At 37.5% G+C, this 15,674-nt stretch overlaps 1 protein-coding gene across 12 annotated transcripts in view; it reads left to right on the top strand.

Moving 5' to 3' along the window:
* The window catches only part of ABLIM2 (actin binding LIM protein family member 2), a 147,222-nt gene that overhangs the window by 102,741 nt on the left and 28,807 nt on the right, over positions 1–15,674 (top strand). For 3 of the 12 annotated variants that reach the window (XM_071556862.1, XM_071556860.1, XM_071556861.1), the window contains exons 10-15: positions 996–1,142; positions 3,030–3,062; positions 5,596–5,716; positions 7,437–7,535; positions 12,800–12,901; positions 13,961–14,014. In XM_071556862.1, the coding sequence (XP_071412963.1) occupies positions 996–1,142; positions 3,030–3,062; positions 5,596–5,716; positions 7,437–7,535; positions 12,800–12,901; positions 13,961–14,014 (556 nt within the window). The remainder of the gene's footprint in view (positions 1–995; positions 1,143–3,029; positions 3,063–5,595; positions 5,717–7,436; positions 7,536–12,799; positions 12,902–13,960; positions 14,015–15,674) is intronic. The other 9 variants (XM_071556871.1, XM_071556866.1, XM_071556868.1 and 6 more) reach the window with 7 other exon arrangements.

Here is a 15,674-nt window from a genome sequence, read left to right as displayed (position 1 = left end):
TGAAATTTTATTAGCTCACACTAAGAAAAAATAGAATTACTGCACACATAAATCCTGGATACTTTAGTAATTTTGCATGTGGGAGGTGTTATTACAGTTTTATAGCTGATCACACAGATTTTCAGAGAACAGCAATATTCACTCATCATTTTGCTGCAAAACTTGAACTGAGAATGAGGCAATTATATTTCCCATTTCTCCCCTCACAATGTGGCCAACTTTTCATCATATCTACAAGATAGTACATGCTGGATACAGTTCTGGTGCAATTATGATAAGGATAATCTGTGCAAATGAGGCAGTTTGATAATTACGAATTTGGAATAAGCATAGTCAGAGGAGAATGGGAACCAACACAGCCATTTCCCTCTGTTGGCTCTGTGATTCTTATGACAGGATTTGAATGTTACTTGACTGGCATCTGTGATCTTCCATCTCACCCACCATGGTGCAAATCCATCATCTGCTGGTTTGTGACCCGTAATTAAGGGCTATTTAGACATGGTCAGGAAAGGAGGTGAAGCTGTGGGACGTGACTGAATGGGAAAGATTGAAGACATGACTAGTGTTTTTCAGCATCTAGAGAGCATATATTAGAAATACTTATTTGGTTAATCGCTACTGCTTCCAGTAAGGGAATTCTGCACACCAAAACCACTTCAAAATTAAGGGTGGTCTGCCTGAAAAATGCTACAATATCTGCTGTGTCTATCTGTTTGTGCAGACAGGAGTAAGCGGGATATAAGCAGGGAATTGGAATGATGCCATGCCACTCCTGTTAGCTAAATGTCAGTGATAAAGTCAATAGTATATAAAAGAAAACAGCTGTAATATTTGTCATTCTGTAGTAAATACAAGAGATTTGTACTTGCACAAACACAAAAATTGGTTTCTTATGCTGACGATTTTTCTACCTACACTTATCTGTCCTTGTCTGATTGCATCCTGATCATATTCTTTCTTATTCTCACTGCTTTCTTTCCTCCTTTTCTTAGGCAAAGCTTGGAGATGAAATTCTTGACTACAGGGATTTGGCTGCTCTTCCTAAAAATAAAGCCATCTATAACATTGACCGCCCAGATATGATCTCCTATTCTCCATATATCAGTTACTCTTCAGATGACAGGCATAGTTACGGGGAGGTACTGAAACATGGGTATTTTTTTCTATGAGTTTCAGGTTTTATGTGCTTCATTGAACATGTTGCTGAACACTATTAGACATATGCATAACTTTTTTTTTAATGTAAGTTTTATAACTTCAGTTAATTGAGTCGTGTCATCCATTCACTCACAAGGTCTTCCTAAAAAAAACAACAGGGAAGACCAAGATGTTAATTTCAGTTTTTAATTTGTGGAAATGAAAGAATTGCATTCTGTGATCATTTTTTAAAGAGATGACATGTAATTAAAATATGTTTTTCCATGAGAGTAGTTCTGCATGTTGTAGAAAACAGGAGCCATTGCTAATTATAATGCAAAAATCAGAAGCGGAGCCAAATGTCTTTCATGATTTTTTTTTAAGTGTGCCATGTTATTTTAGTAACACAACAATGGTATCACTTCCCTATGTACAAATTTCTTTCAACTGTCCCTTACTAAAGTTCATCCTCATTTCATGCATGCACTTCAGCCTTTTCATATGCAGAGCTAATATGATACAGTTTGTGCTAATGAAACCTAATTTAGCATTATACTAATATAAATAATAGTAATTCTGTGTTTTGCAAAACATACTTGTTTATAGCTCCTGTCATGAGAGTTAGCTTTTCTTCTCTGAACATATCTACCTTTCATTTGACTTTCTGATTTCTTTTACAATTTTAGCAAAGTTTTTGCAAATTAAACCTCTTCAATATGCTCGGTATTAGCAAGATATATACAGTCTGGAGTGGAAGTGTGCTTTGTTCTCTGTAGGTGTAAGTGAATGGAGAGAAATAAATGCTATAATTAATAGCCATAATATTTTTATTATCCTAATCCTGCTATCACTTATACCTTTTGCACTTAATCAGTACCACTCAAGTCTCAGTACTACTGTCAGGTGAGGTGCAGCACATATGTTAGGTTTTACAGCCTTTCTTCCAAACCCTCTCTTCACAATGCTAAACCACAGTTGCTCCATTATCTGAAAAGAATTAAAATTTTATTTCGTTAAGGGTTTAAATGCCATTTAGGTCTCTGATTTCACAAAACCAGAAACTGCTGCCTAATCCTGAACCGATGGAGCATAAGAACTTCCTTTCTATGTCAAAATTCATCAGTGCTGATAATGTTTGTGGCCCTCAGCTGCCTGGTGACATCTAGGCTTGGCAGAAGTGCAGAGACCAAACAACCTTCTGCCCAGCTCCTGTGAGGACCCAGTCATTGCACCTACTCCAAGGTGTTTTTGGGCTGTGCTTGCAATCCAGCATACACGTTTGCCTGTATCTCCAAATATTTATATCCTTTGTAGTGCCAGGGGAAAAAAAAACCAACAACAACACAAAAACAAAACCAAAACCAAACAAATCCTATCTTAGAAATTTCAGCATCCTGGTTACTGCCTGCAGCTGAAAAGTTTCAGTGGATTTGATTAACTAGCCAAACATAGCATTAAATGTTGAAAGGAAAAAGAACAGGAAATTGTCAAATTACATGATGTTTAGTTGAAATTTAAATAGTGCAGATATTTTGTTTTTCCTTAAAACAGACAGTTCTAGTCCTGATTTTGGAGGTCCTTCAGTGCAGATTTTGTTAAGTCTTGTGTGCAGTTTTCAGGCAGTTGCTTTCAATGGGAGTTCCCTGGCAGCAGCACTCTCTGTGGCCCAGGACTGGCCTCACCAGACACCAGGACTTTGTAGTAGAAAAATCCCTAAAAGACTAATATGAAATTATTTATATATTATTCCTTATTAACGTAATTGACAGGTGTTTTTTCCCAACTGTATCATGTGTTATACATGGATAGTGATATTTTAAGAGTAATTCTCACAAGTAACATCATGCATGAATTTGTATCACTAATTTGTTGTGTGTTGCTGTTTGCAGTCACCTCAGTTGCTCTCTCCAACACCTACTGAGGTAATCCCCAAATGCCTTTGTTCTCCTATTCTGACCCATTCTGTGATAACCTGCATAAACCTGGTCATATTAATAACCAGCAGCATCTGAAGTGTGGGGTTTGCCTCCTGCCTCTACAGTGCATGGGGTTTATAATTTATGCTTTTCACAGTATTGTGTTCAGTAAGTGCTCTGCTTCTGGATTGCCATCTGTGTGCATCTGTCTCCACTGCCGTCCATGTTTCTGCTTTCCAAAATAAAAGTAATATGGTGGTCACTTCTTCAAGCTCTACTAAATAAATTATATTGGAAAATATGATTTATGTTTACATTTAAAGCTGCCAGCATAAGTTGGCTTGAACTAATGCTTATCATAGCATTCTCTTTTTTTTTCTCAGTTTTTTTATTCCACAAATAGTTAAACTACTTATACTATTTGTGCTCACATACTATTAAATTATTTGCACATACCTGAATTTCTAAGTCTGCGTATTTTGATTGCATTAATGATCAAAACTAGCCATTGCTTCAAAAAAATATCATTTTGGAAGCAGTGAAAGCATTTCACATGGTTTCCCAGATTACATACTCAATTACATATCAGGGGTCCAGCTAATTTCACCATTATCCCAGCTTTATGTACTGCAAAATTTTGGTAATCATGCATAATTGTTAATTTTCATTAAGGATTGTAAATCATAAACTGTTACTTTAAAGACTGGTTAAACAGAGAAGTTAACCTCTAGAGATTTAATTTAATTGATAGTTTAAAAATAAAATTGTACTTTATTTAATACTGGATTTCATGAACTAGATTGACTGTTTCTTACAGAGATACAAGGTACACAGAAGGTAAGGTCTGAAACAATATGAAAACTTGGTGTTTTGGAAGATTATAATAATTTCCTTTAAATTACATACCATTTACCAAACTGCCAACTGTGGAGGTTGGGACTGCCATGATTTGTGTTACTTGAATACTCTCACATTATCCAGCTTCTCTGCGCTTGCTGTCTTTCTCTGAAGAGTCTATGATAAGGTGCTTGGGCATCATCATCTGCAAACTTGTCACCAGTTTTGTTGCAGGGATTTTTATTTTAAGAAAAATTGCACTGTATCATACAATTGGACGCATCACAGACCATTCGCTAACACTCCTATGGTACTGAAATATTGTCACAATACTTTGCAGAGACATTGTAATACTATTTGTAACTCTCTTCACAAAGGTTAGAGTGGGTATTAAATATTGAGAGGGAAACATCTCAAGCTGGACATAGAGGAGTTGGTGGCACAGTGCCTACAGAACGTTGTGCTCGGGAAGGCATCAGTTGTTCTTTGCTTTTTGTGTAATTTCTTCTGAACTTGATATTAGAGCAGTAAGGCTGCTGACCACTATAGAAAACTGATATTACACTTTTGAAAAGGCAGTCAATGACCCTAGGGTGAGGTTGAAGAGACTGAGCATACCTGGACCACAGGAGGAAATCCGATGATGTGAGAATACTGTACATCTCTGTAGAGTCAGGGATAATCCCATCTAAAGATGAATGGATGGAAAAGTTGTCCTAGTAGAAAACTGCAGGATGATGATGGGGCTAAGTAAGGTCTACTGTGTGTTTAAATGATGAACAATCCAGGGGAGATGCCAAACAGATGCTGAAAGGTGTTCCCGTATTCATGATAAGTGACTAACACATGTTATGGCATAGCATATCTTCATTCATTTCTGCTGGGATAGGAGAGAGGAAGCATTTCTTTGTGTGTGACTTTCCATAGAGTAGCATCTGCAGGTTACGTTGGTCGGTCCTATTTGAAGTTAGCTCAAGCCAATTGTCACTTGTCTTAAAAGAATCAAGAAATTTGAATTTGCTTACATAGCTAGTTTACAGAAAGTCATTTCCACATCTATTTCACTCAGTAAGACTTTTACTCTTAAGAAGACACTACATGTATATTGCAGTTGCAATTTAATTAGCTGTAGAAAACGAAAGGCTTGGAATGTGTGTATGTGGTTTTAACTGGTTGAAGCCAAGTGTTTAGTGGGAGTTGAATTGTATTACTTACTTTGCACAGTTACAGTATTTAATGATAATGTTTCCTAGCATAGTGACTGTGTTACGGTATGGTACACTGGGCAATTTATACAGTCAGTTTTGTGATTTAATGAAACCAAAAAATGTTGATTTTTGTGCTGTCTGTTACCATCATGCATCTGCTCATATGGGTACGAAGTGGCTATGATGCTGTCGTGTTAACCTGATCTCATCTTCCATGCACCTATATATGTTATTTTCAAATTATGTTGTAATTTTAAATTCATCTATGTGCTGCCTTTCCTGGGAACATGACTGTTCTCTGATACTTGGCAGAGTTCTTTCAGTCACACTGCAGTGGAAGTGCTGAAAGCCACCTTGTTTCATTGGGACTGCATGGAATCTTAGGTCAACGACTTCCATCTACACAGCACAGAAACTAGCAAAGTGGCATATTCTGCCTGTGTCATAAGTTACTTGTCTTACTCAATGAGATGTATTTTGTCTCTTCCTCTAAGGGTGACCAAGATGACAGATCCTTCAAGCAGTACAGAACGTCAAGCCCTAGCTCTGCTGGCTCGCTGGGCTATGGTCGCTACACCCCAACCTCCCACTCCCCTCAGCATTACAGCAGACCAGGTAATCAAAAAGCAGCCTTACTTATTCTCTACATTTTTCCATGACTTTGTTGTAAGTAGAATGGATTCCAGTAGGCAGGAGTTTAAAGTGGAATAGCAGCTCATTGCGGGGATTTATTTACTGTGAACAGAGTCCCATGGGGAGAAAGGAAACAAGTGCTTCAGGAACATGCATTGAAGAAAACAAAAATAGGCATTTAAAAAAATTATTTTATGTAGACACAAGGTAGAATAGTTTAAAGGACTTAATCCTGGTTCTTTACTGCCTGATGGTACATAGTCAATGCACGGCTCTTTCAAGGTATGGCACAGTAGCCATGAATGCTCACAGGAGGGTAATGGAGTGAATTCATGCCCCTTCTTGTACCACAGGGTCATGGTTCATGTCTCCTCTCCACAGTGTGAGAGCTGGAGGAGTGAGTAGTGGTTCTAATGGCTGGAGTTTGAAAGCTTACAGAAGTGTTTATTGCAGCTTTGGGCTGTAGTAGCAGCTGTGTTAGTGCTCTCATCACACAGAGAGGAGAGATCATCTCCTTTTGACCTTTGCGTGGAAATGCCTTAAAAAAAGCCCATTCATATCTGGGCTCTGTACTGAGTTTTATCCTATAAACCTTTTATCCTATAAATCCTATAATCAGTAAAATTGCTCAAAATTTATTCTGGGTTTGTTTTTTTCAGCTCCATCATTTGGGTGGAGAACATGGAGCATTTATATTATTTTCTTGGTGTCTTCTAATTTCATTGGGGATGCATTGTAATTATGAACTAGTTTGTATAATTGGGAGTTCTTTATCTTTCCAAGGATGTGAAGATTTTATAGGTAACAGAAACAGGTTTTGCAGGAATTGAATATTTGTACTATGTAAACTCTTCGACAAAGTGGAAATGAGATTGAGTATAAAAAGATCTATTAGACAGAGGAAAAATTAGTCTCTCCTAAAGGTCTGGCAGCTGTGTCATGCCTGGGCTTAGCAGCACACTGTTAAAGCAACAAGGAAAAACAAAAGGAATTCCAAATGAATTCTGTTGTTTTACAGCCACATTGAAAATTTGGAAGATAATCATCATAATCACCATTTTTAATAATTGCCATTAGTCTTCCAAAATACTTTATCAGGATATGATTACAGCAAAGCAAACAAAGATGGCTTTGAGAATGTTTTTCAAGGTACTTTTTCACATGTGTAACTTTCAGAGCTCAAATAACTTCAGAATGTTTCTTTAAATACTTAAATTAGCTGGGCACTGGAATGCCCTGGTGCATTGTGAACTAAATCCTACCAGTGTGCACTGCTGGTGGTGAGAACTGGACCCACTCATGGCACAGTTCTCAGCAGAGACAAAACTCTCCCCGCTTCATTTCATTAAATCCATTATGAACATTTGTCATTGCCTCTTGCAGCTTTTGAATATCCAGGATTTCCCCTGAGTGCAGCCATGCTTTTTGTGATGCCTTTTCTGGAATATTTTCTGATGCGTTACAGTTACAGCATATTACGTGATACTCTCAGTCTGTGGAAAGCCCCTGTCCCTTGGCCAACCCCGTAGTATGGCCACTGTCATGTCTTAATAACCAGTGAAAGATGAAGTCTTAAATTTAAACTATGTTTATTAAGCATCAGGAGGAAAATGTTCCTGAGAAAAAAGGATGGCGTTGTAATTTGCGGCTTTCAGTAAGTGAACTAAATAGTTTATTTTCACTTACTCTCTGTTGCCCCCAGCTGGTACTCAGAGTCTTGGTACCAGTAGCTGCATCTCCCTGCCCCAACACCCAAGCCTTACATCTACATTCAGACATCATTACATCCCTTTCTTCAAAGGTAAGGTCCAGGAATGCAAACCCGTGCTGTGATACTGTAGATTTATTCAGCTGTGTTTCACTTTTATGTCTGTGCAAGCATGGCTTCCACTTGGATAAAATTTGTCTTAATTTTGTGCAAGTGCTTTCTTGATGTACTGTGTAAGTTTTACGAACTGAGTGGGTATGGGTTGTTTTATTTTTGCTTTTTTCAGTGAGTGTTAAATGTCTTTCAAAGGGATGGAGGGAAGGAATTATCTTTTATAATGAAACTGAGTGAGAGAACTATTTACAAGTCTGTTTGTTCTAAAATATCCTTACCCTATTGTGGTCATGCTAAATATAATGAGCCTGTATAAGCTAATACATTGGATACAACATAGGATGATCAGTTATCTAACCTTCCAACCTACATTTAGATATTCTTCCTATTATTTGTAACATTGCCAAACATTATGACAGCTGGTTAAATCAATACAGCTGCACTGATTATCAATTAATCTGTGCCATGCAGTATAAAACAAAGTAACTGAATCTATTCTTGCCATTAATTTTTTGGTAGTGGATATTAACTTTTAAAAACTTTCATGTTGAGCATGTGGGACAGTACTGAGGAATGTCAAGAACCTTTGAGGCAAAGGCTATTTTTTCAGCTAGTTAAATAAGTGTCAGGAAGAGAAGACATTCTGCTACCATGAAGGTCTTCCCTTACTTCTATCTTCTATAGTAACAATATGAACAGTGAGGAGATATGACAGGCAAACATTTTCAATGGCTGTTGCTTGACTCTCTTGATTTAATAAACTGTTGTCCTTGCTGTTGTAACCATGATAGAAAAGGAAATTACCTTCTACAGGAGCTAGACTTGCACACTCAAATGAGTAGCAGACACTCCTTGCCTTTGGAATAATGACTAATGCATCTTCACTGGGCCCTAATGAGTCCAGAAACAGTTCTTTCAGAAGTCTGCTGAATTTCACTGGTATAAACAGGAATAGAATCCGGCTCAAGTCTTCCAAAAATGATGCCTGAAAGAAAATTTTGGAGGAAAAAGCTGATGAGATCATATTGTTTGTTAGCATTTGAATCCACCTGCAAATCTCCTTCCCACACCAGAAACAGTTACCTTCTCACGTATTTTTTGGAAGTCTGGCACACACCCCGGTATTCTCTGAGGCACTGCTTGAACAGTGTTTTTATCTTTTATCGAAAATTTGGATGGTATTATCCAACCTGATGTACTGAGTAAGAACATCTTTGGTGTATTGCAGTGCACAATTTCAGTCTATGGAAAGCTCCTTCTCAAAGTCCTGCCAGCAGCTGCTTGGAATCCCCCCTCTTAAACTGTGTTTCTGTTCAGTTCTACCTGCTGTTGCTCAGAGAAGCAGCAATTATTAAGTACTGCTGTTTGGATGAAGAAATTCTCAAGTGGTACTCCTTGTGCCCAAATAACTATGATCAGTGTGATCACAATTATAATATTTTGAAATTCTGCAGCAGTTTTTTATCAAGGAGATAAAATATTTTCTTAGTACAACCTTACAGTGCTTCACAGTGTTCTTGTGAGGTTAAAAGGTGAGCCTGTTAATAATTTTCCAAATAGGTAATCCTGAGCCCTGCAAAGCTTGTATAGATCATCCACTGGTTTACACTGAGTTAATGTGTCAGTCCAGAAGGAGTCAGAAGATTTGCTCCACCCTTTTCAAGGTCTCTGAATTCTGAGTTCCAAACTGTGTTTTTTCCCTTATCTGCAAGAGCCTTTTGATGGAGTGGATGTGCCCTTTTTTTCTCTTCAAAGTGCTAGTGGGGGAAGAATATGATTGTAGCAATGGTTACTTTGTATCCAGACCAACCTTGATGTTGCCACTTCAGTTTCAAGAAAGTGAACGCATGCTTTTTTTTAAAAAAAATATTAAATCTAAAAATAATACACTGCTTTATAATACTAGAAATAAACATTTTAGAACCAGCACTCCACATTTGCCATAAAAGATATTTCTTTAAGCTTCCACGAGACAGATATGCTACTAACCTAGGGAAATTAAGACAAGCAAAATCTTCCTTTTGATTTCACTGAGTTTGCATCATATCCTGAGACTGACGTGTTTCATAATTTTTTTCCAGCGAAAAATGTGTTTACTGAGTTTCTGTTCTTCCAACTGTGTGCTGAAGCCTAGCTCCCATGCAGTGTAATAGGATGATCTGTTCTATATCATTAAGAAAAATTATTTGATTGTGCTCTTTTAAGGATTTTTGTCTTCAAAATAAGTCCTTTGACAGCCTCACTTCAAGAAAGCTTCACAGTTAATGCCCTTGCGAGTCTTAGGGTGTGATATTCCAAGCACCTCTGGTTGGTGTGCCTCTTCCTCTTGAGGTGATGGAGTCAGTGAGCATGCTGAGCCCTGCTGAAAAAATCCTTACTTAAAACATGGTGGAAATTACCTTGCCTTTTTAGTGCCAGAGCACAGCTCCCAAAGCCCATTTATTTGGCTTTGGAAGCTTGAAAAGAATTAGTTATCAAGCTTCAAAAAACTTGGTCTAGCTTAGTGCAGCATGGACAGAGATATCAAAAGTTTAATGAGTAGACTTGGACATCTCCCTCATTATGCCAGTGGCATTTGTTTATCGTTCAGTCCTGAACTTAGAGAGCTCTTACGGTAACTCGTTAGCAGATTTCCCATCCTCACAGATAAGATGAAAGCTGACTAGGAAGGAGTTCTAAGGAGTTATACTTTTCCTGGCAGTCTTCTGAAACAAGAGCGTGGTCAGAGCTCTGGTCAGTTGGCTCCGCACACACAGAGTCAAAAGTGCAGCCTGCCGTGTCAGCAGCCAGAGGACACAGGGAAGGTTTTGTGGTCGACACTCAAGTTCAAAGTAAACCTTTCCAGATTCTTTCCAAGTTAAACAAAATCCAGGGAAGGGTTCAGGATTTTTTGCTCTTCACTGACCAGCATAGCAGATCATAGCCTGTGGCTGCTTGTGGAAGAAGGCAAAACCAAAAGTTTGAAAAATTGCTCTCTCTGGTCTTTTTTCTGAGACATCATTTGAAGTTCATCATCAGTGTATACCAGGCAAACCTCAAAAGAGATAATTTATTGGCAAAATCTCATTTTAGAGATTTAAATTATAGCTGTCTGTAGTTGCCTACATATTAACTTTCTATATGGGTTTTCAGTTTGCTTGATTATTATACACTTATTTTTGTATGCAAAATGTGAAATACAATTACTCAGGTTTGTCCAAATCACTGGCAGAATTAAAGTTTAAATGTGCATCAGCTTGAATGAGAGGGGTACAAAAAGAATCTTTTCCATCATTTCATCCTTAATTCTTCCATTGAGCAAGTTAGAGGTGATGGCTTTGCAAACTGCTCCACACAGATGATCCTTGCATTGAACAACTTGTAGATTTGCTGTCCCCTGGTACTTGCTCTTGCATCCTGCTTTCCTGCAAGTTTATTCCTCTTAATCCTTCCTCCGGATTCCTTGCTGACACTCCACGCTATCCCTGAAGAATGACTTTCGCAGTGTGTACAATATCAGCACCTTGGATCACTGATCAAATAAGTGATTATTCATGCAGGTTGTACATGAATATGCATTTTAATATGCTAATTTTAAGGAAATGAAGAATTAATACACTGTAAAAATTGCTTAAGAACTTTCATTTTCTGTTTAAATTACAAAATTCTGATAACAGTATCTCATTTGGATGAATGACATTACAAGTTTTTTAAGAATTTTGGAGTTTTAAGGCACCTTACTTTAATAAGTATCTACCAGTGACATTGAAACTTATTTCGTTTAGTAGGGATGGCCAGGAATCTGGGCACCAAGCAGTAAAGAAAGAGGGAATTCATAAATGTGCAGTGAAAGCCTGTCACCACTTTTTTCTTCCAAGAGCAAAATGGCAATCGAGAAACTGAATAACTGTCAGGTTCCTTGTCTGAGGATTGCTTGACTGCAAGTAGGTGGTGATGCATCAGATTATTAGTAATTTCATAATTCTTCCTTTATATTTTGGAAGGACAGTGGTCACAGCTGAATGATTTTTCAGTTTTAATAAAATAACAGACGTAGAATTTAGGGTGGATTGGTCAGGGTATTGTCATGAGATACAGCACGCTCTTCTGACCTTGTCTGTCCTGTTTCTGCTCCCTCTGTACTCGGTGGCTCTCACCTTTGACCTCAGTGGTGCATGTCAAGGCTGGCAATGCCATGACTGTGCATCCACTGCTTGTCAGCAGGACAGAGACCACCTCCATGGGCATGGCCTGGACAGTTCTGGTAATCCAGTAGCTCTGTGGTTACAAACCATCCTCTCCATAAAAGAAGAACTCATTTACAGGTCTAATACGCTGAGCTGCTGCACTTTCTTTACCCCCAGAAAACATGCTGTAATTACATCATTACTAGCCATTAAACTTGTGCTTCATTCACACTAAAACTATAACAATGAATTAACAATCATTTTATGTAAGAATAAATGTCATGTTTGCTTACCAGTGCTGTAAACTAAAAGGATTTTACAAGTCCCAAAAAAGTAGAGCTTTACTTTTTTGTTTGCCAAGCAGCCCTATAATGCCATAGAGTGTGCTTCAGGGAAATCAGATAAGAGGGAACGAATGGCACCCAATGAGCGTTTGTCAACACAAATGGAAAAATTAATATGGAACAATCCTATGTATATCTTGAAACTCGGTGAAGTGGCTATGGCATTATAGATCCATGACTTGATAATCCAACCTTGTTTGCATAAAAATGCTGTGGCATGTTACCTGTGGGAAAAGTTTGCAATTAAGAGCCGAATTTTCAACATTACTTTTTGTCACTGATATATGCAGGATTATTTGGCTTAGCCATAATGTTTGTATTTTGGTCTAGTCCTGCTTTAGGGTAATTTAAACACTACTGAATGATTCCATTACTGGTTTCAGGGGCAGGCTATGAGCCATAGCATTAAACTTTTAAGACATTTGATCATTACATTATTCAGTTAAGGCTGTGCAAAACACATTACAGGATTGTGGATGTTCTTATCCTTTGATTTTCTTCATGAAAGTGTCATTAAAAAGAAACTTTAATTTCAAAGTAGTGCAGTTTAATCTGATATTATCTATGAGATACTAATTTTTCATGAGGTGTTTGGAGTCTGGGTCTTACAAAAAAACATATATTTAAAAGTGTTGGATTAACAAGTCATTCTGAACAAGCTTTTATGCTTGAAATACTCTACTTTGCTTTCCATTTTTTCTTTTATCTGCATTCTTTGCTCTTCCCCTTGGAGGCAGTGAAAGTGGTCGGAGCACTCCAAGCTTGTCCATGTACTCTGACAGCAAATCTTCACCTTCTGTCTATCAGCAGGCTCCTAGGCATTTCCATATTCCAGGTAGGCATTAACTGCTTAGCTTTTGATCTTCAATTGCTGGCACCTGTTTATTCTCCTCTGAATGTAATTTTTTTTTTGGCATTGATTTGTGAATGTCAAAGGGTAAGACAAGAAAATGTCTGACAACTAAATATCTTTTACCTGTTAAACATCATCTCAAAAATAGAGGAGTTAGAGAGCTTTGTGCTCACATACATATATTTTTTTTAAAATTTGCTTTACAGGATGCATACTGTGAAAAGCGTTACTAAGACTAGAAAGTTAGGGCAGTGCTGGGTTAATGATTGAACTTGATCTCAAAGATCTTCTCCAGCCTTAACGATGCTATGCTTCTCTGATTTATAGTGCCATAATTGCCTCGGTCAGTTGAAGTTTTGTGCAGGAGGAATGACTGAAGGGGTTTTTGGTTTTACTGTTTTTCCCCCTTATCTGTCCATTCTCTGAATTAAAAATCATATTAACATAGACTTTAAAAATAGCTGGCAGACTTCAGAACTGCAGGAAGCTCACTGTGGCTGGCTTTGCATATGTACTATACTGTTTCCAGGTTTACATTCAGTCAACAAGCAAATTAAATTTATATTCACACTGTTTAGCTTTTTTACTGCTAAGCACATCTACCTGTTTTGGATATTACCAGAATAATCATTTATGTTTGAACACATACGCTTTATTTGTAATTAATGGAGAAAGTCTCTTTTCAACTGTGACTGTTATTGTAGCTCCATATTAATTATCAGTACACATTGGTAGTGCAGATGAAGCCACCTACACATCACCAAATGGATGCTATCAAGGTGTCTTAAAGCATTTTGAGGGTCTTAGAGGGGATTATGTTGTATAGGTAGGTATACTCATACTCAAAGTTTTCACTACATAAAGATGATGGATAAAGTTCCGTTCTCTTATAGTAACCAGTAAATGACAAACCACCAAATGAATGCATAGTCTTTGCTGAAGTTTTTTGCATTGTTAGTGTTGTTGAGAGGAACAACAGTAACTTGGTCTGAACTGCTTGCTTACTTTTTCATTCTTTCCTTTCTCTTTCCTCTTCCTCAGACACTGGCGTTAAAGATAACATCTATAGGAAACCTCCTATCTACAAACAGCATGGTACAGTCTGCTTTTCTCTGTTGCAGTTTTATCTACATGTCTTTTTCAAAAAACACATATTGACTCCCAAATTTGTGTTCTGTAGTCTTTGCATTTCGTTATGTCCCTATAATCTCAAAGAGCAAAGGAGAAAAAGGAACATGAAAATTCAATAGCGCTTTCTACATAACAGGCTGTCCAAGGGCACAGTAAGTTCTCCAAAACTGGGATGATGGTATTTTGATTTCTCTCTATAATTCAGAGCTGATACTAACTTCAAAGCAGTTTTCTTATTTATGGAATGATGTGAAATATGTGAATGTTGATGGTTGTTGTTCTGTTTCAAAGCATGCCTTGGTATATCTTGTTTTTGCAAGTCTGACTTTTAAGTTGCTGGTAAAAAAAAAGTGTTCATTGATAAGTGGCATATATGAAATACCTACTTGTGATCTGCAAGTTCTTCAAGCTGTAAAATGTCAATAACAATAAATGATATCAAATAACAATAGATTCTAATAAGACAATGAAATAGATAATAGTAAAATATACCACTGAAAAGAACAAATATAATCACACCACGGCAGTTAGGAATAATTTCAGTAGATGGTAACATTGGCAAGATGTGATTGGAAAACCTTTAGTAGTCTCAGCAACAAGATTCCATACAACAGGCAGAAATATTTGATCTTTTTATGCCACTAAGGATCTGACTTAAGACCCTAGTAAATATTAAAAATATAGTCTGCTTTCTTGTGTTATTATTTTTGCAGTGTATTTTACTAATTAACATCAGTCCAATTTCCATGTTAGTGTGAGTGCCTACTGTCTTCTCAGTGAGTTTTGACAATGATCTTGGTTCATGATACAGGATTAGTTATAGCGAATTCATTTTTCTAAACTAAATTCCACTATTAATCTTTGGAAATAAATATGTGAAGGTTCTGCTGCAATAAGGGTGCCTGAAAAGTGCAGTACATTTCTGATTAAAAGAGTCATGACTTGGGTACTTCTGTACTCAGATGAAGAGGACAAAAATAAAAGTACAATATATGATAGAAGTCTGCCCCACACAAACTCCTTTATTTTAGTCATGATTGCTCCCTGGCCTTGGCAATGAATGAGACGATAAACCAAATATGAGACATTTTCATCACAATGTGAATGAAGGCACTTTGGGGATGAAAGCATGTGTCTTCAGGGACACAGGTGAGAGAACTAGCACTCTTCATGGCAAGGGAGGTTCCAGGGGTGCTTGTGAGCGGTGTCTCTGTTGGAGCAGCTCCTCCCATCCTATTGCCTTTTGCAGCACAAAGGTGACTTCCCGTGCTGTACTTGAGTGAGAAGGCTCCGTGTGTCTGTTCACCCACACTTTGGCTTCAGCTGATGAATTTCACTGAGTGAGAGGTTAGGGAACTGCAGATACATCACTGCCTTTATGGCCAGAACAAAGAAAATACACATTACATGTTTTTCTTCTGTGGTAACAGGTGGCTTTAACTGTTTTTAAATTATCCAATTGACATAGTTTTTAAAATCACACTTTTATATAGTTATGATTTTTATACTGTCATGGGAAATGGCAGTTATTTTGTGTTTGGATTAAGTTCTAGTTTGGATCTGATACAGTAACAGGAGGAAGAACATTGTCAGCTGGTGCCTCCCAGCTGAGCGAGTCAGCCTG

The sequence above is a fragment of the Pithys albifrons genome, chromosome 5 (assembly GCF_047495875.1).
Source record: "Pithys albifrons albifrons isolate INPA30051 chromosome 5, PitAlb_v1, whole genome shotgun sequence".
NCBI lineage: Eukaryota > Metazoa > Chordata > Aves > Passeriformes > Thamnophilidae > Pithys > Pithys albifrons.
Note: the sequence above shows the minus strand (reverse complement) of the source record. Positions and strands in the feature narration are given on the sequence as shown.